We start from the raw sequence: 13103 nt of genomic DNA, 5'->3' as shown, positions 1-13103 counted from the left end.
CAAGGCGTGTCTTAAGATCTTACATTGATAACAATAACCAAAAGATGTGCCTTAAGAGAGTGCAAGGTGCGTCTTAAGATCTTACATTGAAAAAAATTACCAAAAGATATGTCTTAAGAGAGTGCAAGATGTGTCTTAAGATCTTACATTGAAAAAAATTACCAGAAGATGCATCTTAAGAGAGTACAAGGTGTGTCTTAAGATCTTACATTGATAACCATAACCAAAAGATGTGTCTTAAGAGAGTGCAAGGTGTGCCTTAAGATCTTACATTTAAAACAATTAGCAAAAGATGTGTTTTAAGAGAGTGCAAGGTGTGTCTTAAGATCTTACATTTAAAAGAATTAGCAAAAGACGTGTCTTAAGAGAGTGCAAGGTGTGTCTTAAGATCTTACACTGATAACAGTAACCAAAAGATGTGTCTTAAGAGAGTGCAAGGTGTGTCTTAAGATCTTACATTTAAAAGAATTAGCAAAAGATGTGTCTTAAGAGAGTGCAAGGCATGTCTTAAGATCTTACATTTAAAAGAATTAGCAAAAGATGTGTCTTAAGAGAGTGCAAGGTGTGTCTTAAGATCTTACATTTAAAACGATTAGCAAAAGATGCATCTTAAGAGAGTGCAAGGTGCGTCTTAAGATCCGACATCAAAAAACAATGCAGAGAAACATGCATCTTAAGAGAGTGCAAGGTGCATCTTAAGATCTTACAATTAAAACAATTAACAAAAGATGTGTCTTAAGAGAGTGCAAGGTGTGTATTAAGATCATACAATTAAAACAATTAGCAAAAGATGTGTCTTAAGAGAGTGCAAGGTGTGTCTTAAGATCTTACAATGATAACAATAACCAAAAGATGTGTCTTAAGGGAGTGCAAGTTGTGTCTTAAGATCTTACATTTAAAACAATTAGCAAAAGATGTGTCTTAAGAGAGTGCAAGGTGTGCCTTAAGATCTTACATTGATAACAGTAACCAAAAGGTGTGTCTTAAGAGAGTGCAAGGTGTGTCTTAAGATCTTACATTTAAAAGAATTAGCAAAATATGTGTCTTAAGAGAGTGCAAGGTGTGTCTTAAGATCTTACATTTAAAAGAATTAGCAAAAGATGTGTCTTAAGAGAGTGCAAGGTGTGTCTTAAGATCTTACATTTAAAACAATTAGCAAAAGATGCATCTTAAGAGAGTGCAAGGTGTGTTTTAAGATCCGACATCAAAAAACAATGCAGAGAAACATGCATCTTAAGAGAGTGCAAGGTGTGTCTTAAGATCTTACATTGATAACAATAGCCAAAAGATGTGTCTTAAGAGACTGCAATGCATGTCTTAAGATCTTACATTTAAAACAATTAGCAAAAGATGTGTCTTAAGAGAGTGCAAGGTGTGTCTTAAGATCTTACATTTAAAACAATTAGCAAAAGATGCATCTTAAGAGAGTGCAAGGTGTGTCTTATGATCTTACATTTAAAAGAATTAGCAAAAGATGTGTCTTAAGATCTTCTATTGATAACAATAACCAAAAGATGCATCTTAAGAGAGTGCAAGGTGTGTCTTAAGATCCGACATAAAAAAAAACAATGCAGAGAAACATGCATCTTAAGAGCATCGAACGTGTCCCGTAAGCACTTCCATTTACAAAAACACATCATTGCAGAGAGATACACAAGGGGCCGTTGCTCCTCAAAGAGATTGTCAGCCAGAGATTTTATTATTCACATTTTTTTTTTTTGGATTTTGGATTTTCTACACATCGCACACCCACACACCCACCCACCTCCCCGACACATCCACATAGAAACCGGCAGCACCTCTCTCTCTCTGTCTCTGTCTCTCTCTCTCTCCCTCTCCCTCTCCGTGGGTCTCTACTTGGAGCTGGTGTACTTTGTCACCGCCTTGGTGCCCTCCGACACGGCGTGCTTGGCCAGCTCCCCGGGCAGCAGCAGGCGCACGGCGGTCTGGATCTCCCGGGAGGTGATGGTGCAGCGCTTGTTGTAGTGGGCCAGGCGGGAAGCCTCAGTGGCGATGCGCTCGAAGATGTCGTTGACGAAGGAGTTCATGATGCTCATGGCCTTGGAGGAGATGCCGGTGTCCGGGTGGACCTGCTTCATCACCTTGTAGACGTAGATGGAGTAGCTCTCCTTACGCACCCTTCGCCTTTTCTTCTCCCCCTTCACCTTGGCCTTGGAGACGGCCTTCTTGCCCCCTTTCTTGGAGGCTGGGGCCTTCCTCTCTTGCAGCTCAGGCATCTCTCTCTCTCTCTCTCTCTCTCTCTCTGTCTCTCTCTCTTGGCTGTAACCCACCCACCCCCCCCCCTCTCAGCACAGCGATCTTGTCGGATGGATGCAGCGAGACTGCCTGGTGCTGATGCAGGGAGATAAAAGGGGTAGCCTGGTCTTGTCTCCCATTGGCCCCGCCCACTCCACGACCAGCAGCCAATGGCGTCCCCCGCCGGTGATTCATCCCCGTCCGCCCCACCCTCTCCTCTCGAAGGCTCGTCCAATGGCTCTACCCCCTGCCCGTGGGCTCGACCAATGGCTGTGCCCTCCCTCCTCACAGGCCCAGCCAATGCCTTTACACCTGCCCGTAGGCTCGACCAATGGCTGTGCCCCCCCTCCTCACAGGCCCAGCCAATGCCTTTACACCTGCCCGTAGGCTCGACCAATGGATGCGCACCCTCCTCAAAAGCTCACCCAATGGCTCTACACCTGCCTGTAGGCTCGACCAATGGATGCGCACCCTCCTCACAGGCCCAGCCAATGGCTCTACATCGGCCCATAGGCTCGACCAATGGATGTGCCCCCTCCTCAAAGGCTCACCCAATGGCTCTACATCAGCCCATAGGCTCGACCAATGGATGTGCCCCCTCCTCAAAGGCTCACCCAATGGCTCTACACCTGCCTGTAGGCTCGACCAATGGATGTGCCCCCTCTTCAAAGGCTCAGCCAATGCCTTTACACCTGCCTGTAGGCTCGACCAATGGATGTGCCCCCTCTTCAAAGGCTCAGCCAATGCCTTTACACCTGCCTGTAGGCTCGACCAATGGATGTGCCCCCTCCTCACAGGCCCAGCCAATGGCTCTACACCTGCCTGTGGGCTCGACCAATGGATGTGCCCCTTCACCGAGGCTGGACCAATGACTGGCTTGTCCCTTTAGCAACCGGCACTGCACCAATCGAGAGCCTCCCCTCTCTCTCCCACCACCACCCCACCCCACCCACCCCACCCCAGTCCCACTCACTGCAACAGTGGGGAGTTAGTTCGGAGTGTGTGTGAGCGTGAGTGTGAGTGTGAGTGTGTGACTGAGTGTGTGTGTGAGTGTGTGTGAGAGTGAGTGTGTGTGAGCGTGAGTGTGTGACTGAGTGTGTGTGAGCATGAGTGTGTGTGAGAGTGAGTGTGTGCGTGAGTGAGTGTGTGTGATCGTGTGTGTGTGTGAGTGTGTGTGTGAGTGTGTGTGAGTGTGTGTGTGTGTGAGAGTGAGTGTGTGACTGAGTGTGTGAGAGAGTGTGTGTGAGCGTGAGTGTGTGAGTGAGTGTGTGACTGAGTGTGTGAGAGAGTGTGTGTGAGCGTGAGTGTGTGAGTGAGTGTGTGTGTGAGTGTGTGTGAGAGTGAGTGTGTGACTGAGTGTGTGTGTGAGTGTGTGTGAGAGAAAAGCGAGAGCTTCATTGTCCGTCAGTGTTTAAACTCATCGTACTGCCTTTCATTTGGATACACAGCTTTCTCCACAGACGTTCAGGCAGAACTGACACTGTCTTGATCCGAGCAGGGCCCTGGGGTGTTGCCTGCCTGCTAATCCCTCTCTCTCTCTCTCTCTCTCTCTCTCACACAAAGACTGGACAGACCAAAGAGATGGGGAACTGGAGGTACGGGCAGGAGACAAAGAGAAATGGAGGCAGAGAAAGAGAGACAGAAGACAAGGGGGGAGAGAGAGAGAGAGAGAAAGAGACAGAAAGAGAGAGAGGAAGACAGGCAAAGAAAGAGACAGATGAAAAGAGAGAGAGAGATAGAGAGAGGTGGGCGGAGAGATATAGAGAAAGAGAGGGACAGACAGAAAGACAGGCAGGGGGAGAGAGACTGGCAGGGAGAGAGAGACACGAAGCGCGAGAGAGAGAGCAAGAGAAATAGAGAGAGAACAAATGAGGCACAGGGAGAGACAGAGAATCAGAGAGACAGTGAGAGAGAGACACAGAGAGTGAGACTGGGAGCGCAAGATAGAGAGAGACAGAGAGAGAGAGACAGAGAGAGAGAGAGACAGAGAGAGAGAGAGAGAGAGAGAGAGACAGAGAGAGAGAGAGAGAGACAGAGAATCAGAGAGACAGTGAGAGAGAAACACAGAGAGTGAGACTGGGAGCGCAAGATAGAGAGAGAGAGACAGAGAGAGAGAGACAGAGAGAAAGAGAGAGACAGAGAGAGAGAGACAGAGAGAGAGAGAGAGACAGAGAGACAGACAGAGAGAGAGAGACAGAGAGAGAGAGAGAGACAGAGAGAGAGAGACAGAGAGAGAGAGAGAGACAGAGAGAGAGAGACAGAGAGAGAGAGAGAGACAGAGAGAGAGAGACAGAGAGAGAGAGACAGAGAGAGAGAGACAGAGAGAGAGAGAGACAGACAGAGAGAGAGAGACAAAGAGAGAGACAGAGACACAGAGACAGAGCAAACAAGGCAGATAAAGTGTGAGGCAGAGAGAACAAGAGAGACAGAGAGAGTGAGATAAAGACAGAGAGGGAGAGAGAGACAGGGGGAGATAATATATTTATTGATAACTTCCTGACACCTCCCCATCTCCCAGCCCCTGTGGAACGAACACAGGGACCCATTCAACCATCTGCAAAACCCCCACTTGCAGCTTTTATTAATAGGGGCAGAGAGTACAAGAGCAGGGAGGGTGTGTTGAGCTGGTATAAGACACAGACTGAGAGAGAGCGGGTAATAAAGCAGACAGTATCCTGGGCTTTATTAATAGGGGCAGAGAGTACAAGAGCAGCGATGGTGTGTTGAGCTGGTATAAGACACAGGGTGAGAGAGCGGGTAATAAAGCAGACAGTATCCTGGGCTTTATTAATAGGGGCAGAGAGTACAAGAGCAGGGAGGGTGTGTTGAGCTGGTATAAGACACAGGGTGAGAGAGAGCGGGTAATAAAGCAGACAGTATCCTGGGCTTTATTAATAGGGGCAGAGAGTACAAGAGCAGGGAGGGTGTGTTGAGCTGGTATAAGACACAGGGTGAGAGAGAGCGGGTAATAAACCAGACAGTATCCTGGGCTTTATTTATAGGGGCAGAGAGTACAAGAGCAGGGAGGTTGTGTTGAGCTGGTATAAGACACAGACTGAGAGAGAGCGGGTAATAAAGCAGACAGTATCCTGGGCTTTATTAATAGAGACAGAGAGTACAAGAGCAGGGAGGGTGTGTTGAGCTGGTATAAGACACAGGTTGAGCCTCAGTTGGGGTGTTGTGTCCAGTTCTGGGCTCCGCACTTTGGGAAGGATGTGAGGGGGTTGGAGAGAGTGTGGAAAAGATCGACGAGAATCGTTCCAGGGATAAGGAACTTCAGTTCACGGGGAGAGATTGGAGAAGTTGGGACTGTTCTCCTAGGAGAACAGATGGTCGAGAGGGGATTTGATCGAGGTGTTCAAAACCGTGAGGGGTCCGGAACACAGTGGAGAGGGAGAAACTGTTCCCATTGGCGGAAGGATGGACAACCAGAGGGGACACAGATTTAAGGGGATTGGGAAAAGAAGCCACGGAGACAGGAGGAGAAACTTTTTCACCCAGCGAATGATTAGGATCTGGAACGCGCTGTCTGAGAGTGTGGGGGAGACAGGGTCAATCGAGTGGTTAGGGTCTGGAACGCACTGTCTGAGAGTGTGAGGGAGACAGGGTCAATCGAGTGGTTAGGGTCTGGAACGCACTGTCTGAGAGCGTGGGGGAGACAGGGTCAATCGAGTGGTTAGGATCTGGAACGCACTGTCTGAGAGTGTGGGGGAGACAGGGTCAATCGAGTGGTTAGGATCTGGAACTCACTGTCTGAGAGTGTGGGGGAGACAGGGTCAATCGAGTGGTTAGGATCTGGAACTCACTGTCTGAGAGCGTGGGGGAGACAGGGTCAATCGAGCGGTTAGGGTCTGGAACGCACTGTCTGAGAGTGTGGGGGAGACAGGGTCAATCGAGTGGTTAGGATCTGGAACGCACTGTCTGAGAGTGTGGGGGAGACAGGGTCAATCGAGTGGTTAGGATCTGGAACGCACTGTCTGAGAGTGTGGGGGAGACAGGGTCAATCGAGTGGTTAGGATCTGGAACTCACTGTCTGAGAGCGTGGGGGAGACAGGGTCAATCGAGCGGTTAGGGTCTGGAACGCACTGTCTGAGAGTGTGGGGGAGACAGGGTCAATCGAGTGGTTAGGATCTGGAACGCACTGTCTGAGAGCGTGGGGGAGACAGGGTCAATCGAGTGGTTAGGAACTGGAACGCACTGTCTGAGAGTGTGGGGGAGACAGGGTCAATCGAGGCTGACGAGAGGGATTGGGGTCGCTCTCTGAGGGGGGAGAGTGGGCAGGGTAACGGGGAGTAGGTGAGGGGATTGGGAATAGGCACTGCCAATAGCTGGACAAATCCATCCCAGCCAATTACAGCCCCTTCAGTCTCCCCTCGGGCATCAGGAACATCATGAAAAGGGTCATAGACACTGCCATCAAACAGCTCTTATTCAACAATAACCAGATCACTGAGGCTCAGTTTGGGTTCCTGCAGAATCTCAGAACGCCTGATCTCTTGATAACCTAGGGTCACACATGGACAAATAGCTCTCGAGGTGAGGGGAGGGTGACTGCCCTTGACATCGAGGCAGCATTTGACCCGAGTGTGACATCAAGGAGCCCCCAGCAACACTGGAGTCAATGGGAATCAGGGGGAGAACTCTCCGCTGGTTGGAGTCATTCCCAGTGCAAAGGGAGATGGTTGTGGTTGTTGGGGGTCAGTCATCTCAGCTCCAGGACATCACCGCAGGAGTCCCTCAGGGTTAGTGTCCTCGGCCCAACCATCTTCAGCTGCTTCACCAATGACCTTCCCTCCATCATAAGGTCAGAAGTGGGGATGTTCGCTGATGGTTGCACAATGTTCAGCACCATTCGCGACTGCTCAGATACTGAAGTACTCTCCATAGTGCAGCACTCCCTCAGTACTGACCCTCTGACAGTGCAGCACTCCCTCAGTACTGACCCTCCGACAGTGCAGCACTCCCTCAGTACTGACCCTCTGACAGTGCAGCACTCCCTCAGTACTGACCCTCTGACAGTGCAGCACTCCCTCAGTACTGACCTTCTGACAGTGCAGCACTCCCTCAGTACTGACCCTCTGACAGTGCAGCACTCCCTCAGTACTGACCCTCCGACAGTGCGGCACTCCCTCAGTACTGACCCTCTGACTGTGCAGCAATCCCTCAGTACTGACCCTCTGACAGTGCAGCACTCCCTCAGTACTGACCCTCCGACAGTGCGGCACTCCCTCAGTACTGACCCTCTGACAGTGCAGCACTCCCTCAGTACTGACACTCTGACAGTGCAGCACTCCCTCAGTACTGACCCTCCGACAGTGCAGCACTCCCTCAGTACTGACCCTCTGACAGTGCGGCACTCCCTCAGTACTGACCCTCTGACAGTGCGGCACTCCCTCTGTACTGACCCTCTGACAGTGCAGCACTCCCTCAGTACTGACCCTCCGACAGTGCAGCACTCCCTCAGTACTGACCCTCTGACAGTGCAGCACTCCCTCAGTACTGACCCTCTGACAGTGCAGCACTCCCTCAGTACTGGCACCGGGGGCCTGGATGGGAGGGAATGGGGACTGAGGGAGGGGAGACGGGCCTGTCAGTGAAATGAAGCGGGGGGAGCCCGTGTGAGTGAATTTGAATGTGTGGTTTCGAGGTTGGGAGTCGATCTGATTTGTTTCGATGGTGGGACAGGGAAGCCATTGTTGAGCTGATGCAAATCCTGTCCCTTGTTGCCTCACGGAGCACGAGGTCGGCTGATAAAAGCCATGGAAATAGTTGCTCAAGGTCACGGGATTGGTTGCTAAGAGCATTGGGGATGGTTACTGAGGGCAAAGGCGACCGTTGCTAAGGGCCTTGGCATTGGTTGCTAAGGCTCTTGGGATTGGTTGCTAATGGCAATGGGAATGGTTGCTAAAGGCCATGGGATTGGTTGCTAAGTCAATGGCGATGGTTGCTAAGGGCATTGGGGATGGTTACTGAGGGCAATGGCGACCGTTGCTAAGGGCCTTGGCATTGGTTGCTAAGGCTCTTGGGATTGTTTGCTAATGGCAATGGGAATGGTTGCTAAATGTCATGGGATTGGTTGCTAAGTCAATGGCGATGGTTGCTAAGGGCATTGGGGATGGTTACTGAGGGCCTTGGGATTGGTAGCTCAGAGCAACAGGAATGGTTGCTAAGGGCCACGTGGATGGGTCGCTAAGGGCCACGGGGATTGTCGCTAAGGGCCGGTGAATGGTTCCTAAGGACTTCGGGGATTGGTTGAAAAGTGCAATGTGGATGGTTGCTAAGAGTAATGGGATTGGTTGCCAAGGCAACGATGATACATGCTCAGGGCCACGGGGATGGTTGCTAAGGGCCACTGGAGTGGTTGCTAAGGGCCGGGGGATAGTCAATAAGGGACGTGGGGATGGTTGCTCAGGGCCACGGGGATGGTTGCTAAGGGTCAGGAGTTGGTTGCTAAGGGCTGGGGGATGGTTGCTCAGGGCCGGTGGATGGTTGCTAAGGGCCAGGAGATGGTTGCTAAGGGCCATTGAGATGGTTGCTAAGGGTCATGGCGATGGTTGCTAAGGACTGGCGGATGTTTGCTAAGGGCCACGGGGATGGTTGCTAAGGGCCATGGAGATGGTTGCTAAGGTTCATGGCGATGGTTGCTAAGGGCTGGGAGATGGTTGCTGTGGGCCACGGGGGTGGTTGCTAAGGAGTGGAATCAAGAGCGCAGGATCAATCGAGTGGTTAGGACTTATCCTAGAGTACATACATCTCCCTCCGACAGTGCTGCACTCCCTCAGTCCTGACCCTCCGACAGTGCAGCACTCCCTCAGTACTGACCCTCCGACAGTGCGGCACTCCCTCAGTACTGTCCCTCCGACAGTGCAGCACTCCCTCAGTACTGACCCTCTGACAGTGCAGCACTCCCTCAGTACTGACCCTCCGACAGTGCAGCACTCCCTCAGTACTGACCCTCTGACAGTGCAGCACTCCCTCAGTACTGACCCTCTGACAGTGCAGCACTCCCTCAGTACTGACCCTCTGACAGTGCAGCACTCCCTCAGTACTGACACTCTGACAGTGCAGCACTCCCTCAGTACTGACCCTCCGACAGTGCAGGACTCCCTCAGTACTGACCCTCCGACAGTGCAGGACTCCCTCAGTACTGACCCTCTGACAGTGCAGCACTCCCTCAGTACTGACCCTCCGACAGTGCAGGACTCCCTCAGTACTGACCCTCTGACAGTGCAGCAATCCCTCAGCACTGACCCTCTGACAGTGCAGCACTCCCTCAGCACTGACCCTCTGACAGTGCAGCACTCCCTCAGCACTGACCCTCTGACAGTGCGGCACTCCCTCAGTGCTGCCCGGAAGCCAAGGATATTCCCGCAGGATTCCGGCCGCCCTTCCTGAATTCCCCCCTTCGCCGAATGGCCAGAGGGGGCCCGGGATTCACCGAGCCTCGGCTGCCATCTTTGGGATGTGTCGCTCACAATGGACGCCCCAGGAAGGGTTCGATCTGCCCGGAGGGTCGGCGCCAGCGTCTCTACTCCATCCGAGCCCCAAACTCCCAGCCGCTCTTTTCATTCTAAACCGTCCACGTCCCCCTCCGTGGACCTTAGCAACCATCTGTCTGGCCCTTAGCAACCATCCCCCGGCCCTTAGCAACCATCTCCATCACCCTTAGCAACCATTCCCCTGACCCTCAGCAACCATTCCCGTGACCCTTAGCAACCATCCTCCGGCCCGTAGCAACCATCCCCGGCCCTTATCAACCATCTCCGTCACCCTTAGGAACCATTCCCATGACCCTTAGCAACCATCACCATGACCGTTAGCAACCGTCCCCATGACCCTTAGCAACCATCACCATGGCCCATACCAACCATCCCCGTGGCCCTTAGCAACCATCCCCAAGGCCCTTAACGACTATCCCCGTGGCCGTTAGCAACCATCCCCGTGGCCCTTAGTGTCTATTCCCCTGGCCCTTAGTAACCATCTCCCAGCCCGTAGCAACCATCCACTGGCTATTAACAACCATCCCCATGGCCCTTAGCAACCAACTCACCACCTCTGGCCCTTAGCAACCATCCCTAATGCCCTTAGCAACCATCCCCGTGGACCTTCGCTATCATCCCCTGGACCTTAGCAACCATCTTCCTGGCCCTTAGCAACCATCTCCCTCGCCCTTAGCGACTATTCCCCGGCCCTTAGCAACCATCCACGTGGCCCTTAGCACCATCCCCAAGGCCCTTAGCAACTATCCCCCTGGCCATTAGTAACCATCCCCTGGCCCTTAGCAACCATCCACATGGCCCTTAGCAACCATCCCCCTTGTGTTTAGCAGCCATCACTATGGCCCTTAGCAACCATCCCCGTCCGTTAACAACCATCCAATTTGCCCTTAGCAACCATCCCCCGGACCTTAGCAACTATCTCCGTGGCCCTTAGCAACCATCCCCCGGCCGATAGCAATCATCCACTGGCCCTTGGCAACCATCTCCGTGGCCATTAGCAACCATCCCCATGATCCTTAGCAACCTTCACCATGGACCATAGCAACCAACCCCCGGCCCTTAGCAACCATCACGTGGCCCTCAGCAACCATCCCCCTGGCGCTTAGCAGCCATCCCCATGGCCCTTAGCAAACAGCTCCATGGCCCTTAGCAACCATACCCTGGCCCGTAGCAACCATCTCCCAACCCTTAGCAACCATCCCCGTGTCCCTTAGCAACCATCCCCCGGCCCGTAGCAACCATCTCCCTGGCCCTTAGCGACTATCCCACTGGCCCTTAGCAACCATCCCTGTGGCACTTAGCAACCATCCCCATCCCATAGCAACCATCTTCGTGGCCCTTAGCATCCATCCATGTGGCCCTTAGCAACCATCCCCTGGCCCATAGTGACTATTCCCCTGGCCTTTAGCAACCATCCCCTTGGACCTTTGCAACCATCCCCTGGCCCTTTATAACCAACTTCCTGGCCCTTAGCAACTATCCCTCTGGCCCTTAGCAACCATCCCCATGGACTTTTGCAACCATCCCCTGGCCCTTAGCAACCATCTTTCTGGCACTTAGCAACAATCCCCCGGCCCTTAGCAACCATCCTCAATGCCCTTAGCAACTATCCCCAATGCCCTTAGCAACAATCTTTCTGGCCCTTAGCAACCTTCCCCGTGGCCTTTAGCAAACATCCCCAAGATCCTTAGCGACTATCCCCCTGGCTCTTAGCAACCATCCCCTGGCCCTTAGCAACCATCACCCTGGTGCTTAGCAACCATCCCCCTGACCCTTAGCAACCAAACCCATGGCCCATAGTGACTATCCCCTGGCCCTGAGCAACCATCCCCAAGGTCCTTAGCGACAGTCCCCCGGTCCTTAACAACCATCCCCCCGACCTTAACAACCATTCCCGAGTCCCTTAGCAACCATCGTCATTGCCCTTAGCAACCAATCCCTGAGGCCCTTGACAACCATCCCTGTGGATCTTAGCAACCATCCCCGTGGCCCTTAGCAACCATCTTCCTGGCCCTTAGCAACCATCCCCCTGGCCCTTAGCGACTATCCCCCTGGCCCTTAGCAACCATCTCTGTGGCACTTAGCAACCATCCCCGTAGTCCTTTGCAATCATCCCCTTCCCTTAGCAACCATCTTTCCTGGCCCTTAGCAACCATCCCCCGTCTCTTAGCAACCATCCCCCAGCCCGTAGCAAAGATCCCCCGACCCTTAGCAACCATCCCCGTGTCCCTTAGTAACCATCTCCGTGGCCCTTAGCAACCATTACAATGACCCTTAGCAACCATTCCCATGGCTCTTAGCAACCATCCCCATCCCTTAGCAACCATTTCCGTAGCCCTTAGCATCCATCCACATGGCCCTTACCAACTATCCCCCTGGCCCTTAGCAACCATCCCCGTGGACCTTAAAAACCATCCCCGTGGCCCTTAGCAACCATCACCATGGACCTTTGCAACCATCCGCTGGCCCTTAGTAACCATCTTCCAGTCCCTAAGCAACCATCACCCTGGCCCTTAGCGAGATTCCCTCTGGCCCTTAGCAACCATCCCTGTGGCACTTAGCAGCCATCCCCGTGGCCCTTAGCAACTATCCCACTGGTCCTTAGCAACCATCCATCTGGCCCTTAGCAACCATTCCCATGTCCCTTAGCAACCAACCACCTGGCCCTTAGCAACTATCTCCATGGACCTTAGCGACTATCCCCCTGGCCCTTAGGAGCCATCCCCGTGGACCTTAGCAACCTCCCCGTGGACCTTAGCAACCATCCCCATGGACATTTGCAACCATCTGCTGGCCCTTAGCAACCATCATCCTGGCCCTTAGCAACCATCTCCCTGGCCCTTAGCGACTAACCCTCAGGCCCTTAGCAACCATCCCTGTGGCACTTAGCAACCAGCCTCGTGGTCCTTTGCAATCATCCCCTGGCCCTTAGCAACCATCTATCTGGCCCTTAGCAACCAACCCCGCCTCTTAGCAACCATCCCCCGGCCCGTAGTAACCAACCCCCGAACCTTAGCAACCCTCCCCGTGTCCCTTAGCAACCATTCCCGCGGCCCTTAGCAACAATCCCCTTCCCATAGCAACCATCTCCAAGGCCCTTAGCAACCATCCACATGGCCCTTAGCAACTATCCCCCAGGCCATTAGCGACTATCCCCCTGGCCCTTAGCAACCATCCCCGTGGACCTTAAAAACCATCCCCATGGACCTTTGCAACCATCTGCTGACCCTTAGAAACCATCTCCGTGGCCCTTAGCGACTATCCTTCAGGCCCTTAGCAACTATCCCTCTGCCCTTAGCAACCATCCCAGTGGACTTTTGCAACCATCCGCTGGCCCTTAGAGGCTAT

At 52.7% G+C, this 13103-nt stretch overlaps 1 protein-coding gene across 1 annotated transcript; it reads right to left on the bottom strand.

Moving 5' to 3' along the window:
- Nucleotides 1-1783: 1783 nt before the first annotated feature.
- On the bottom strand, nucleotides 1784-2248 carry LOC121274940 (histone H2B 7-like). The gene has a single exon (XM_041182313.1). It carries the CDS (start codon nucleotides 2235-2237, stop codon nucleotides 1854-1856), a length of 384 nt encoding a protein of 127 aa, XP_041038247.1. The 5' UTR covers nucleotides 2238-2248; the 3' UTR covers nucleotides 1784-1853.
- Between the last annotated feature and the right edge of the window lie 10855 nt (nucleotides 2249-13103).

Source organism: Carcharodon carcharias (genome assembly GCF_017639515.1).
Source record: "Carcharodon carcharias isolate sCarCar2 chromosome 39 unlocalized genomic scaffold, sCarCar2.pri SUPER_39_unloc_16, whole genome shotgun sequence".
NCBI lineage: Eukaryota > Metazoa > Chordata > Chondrichthyes > Lamniformes > Lamnidae > Carcharodon > Carcharodon carcharias.
The sequence above is the reverse complement of the archived record's forward strand: the minus strand, read 5'-3'. Positions and strand labels throughout refer to the sequence as shown.

Bases quoted from the DNA above. Each gene is read 5' to 3' on its own strand.
- LOC121274940 (XM_041182313.1), bottom strand. From the start codon at position 2,237: ATGCCTGAGCTGCAAGAGAGGAAGGCCCCAGCCTCCAAGAAAGGGGGC.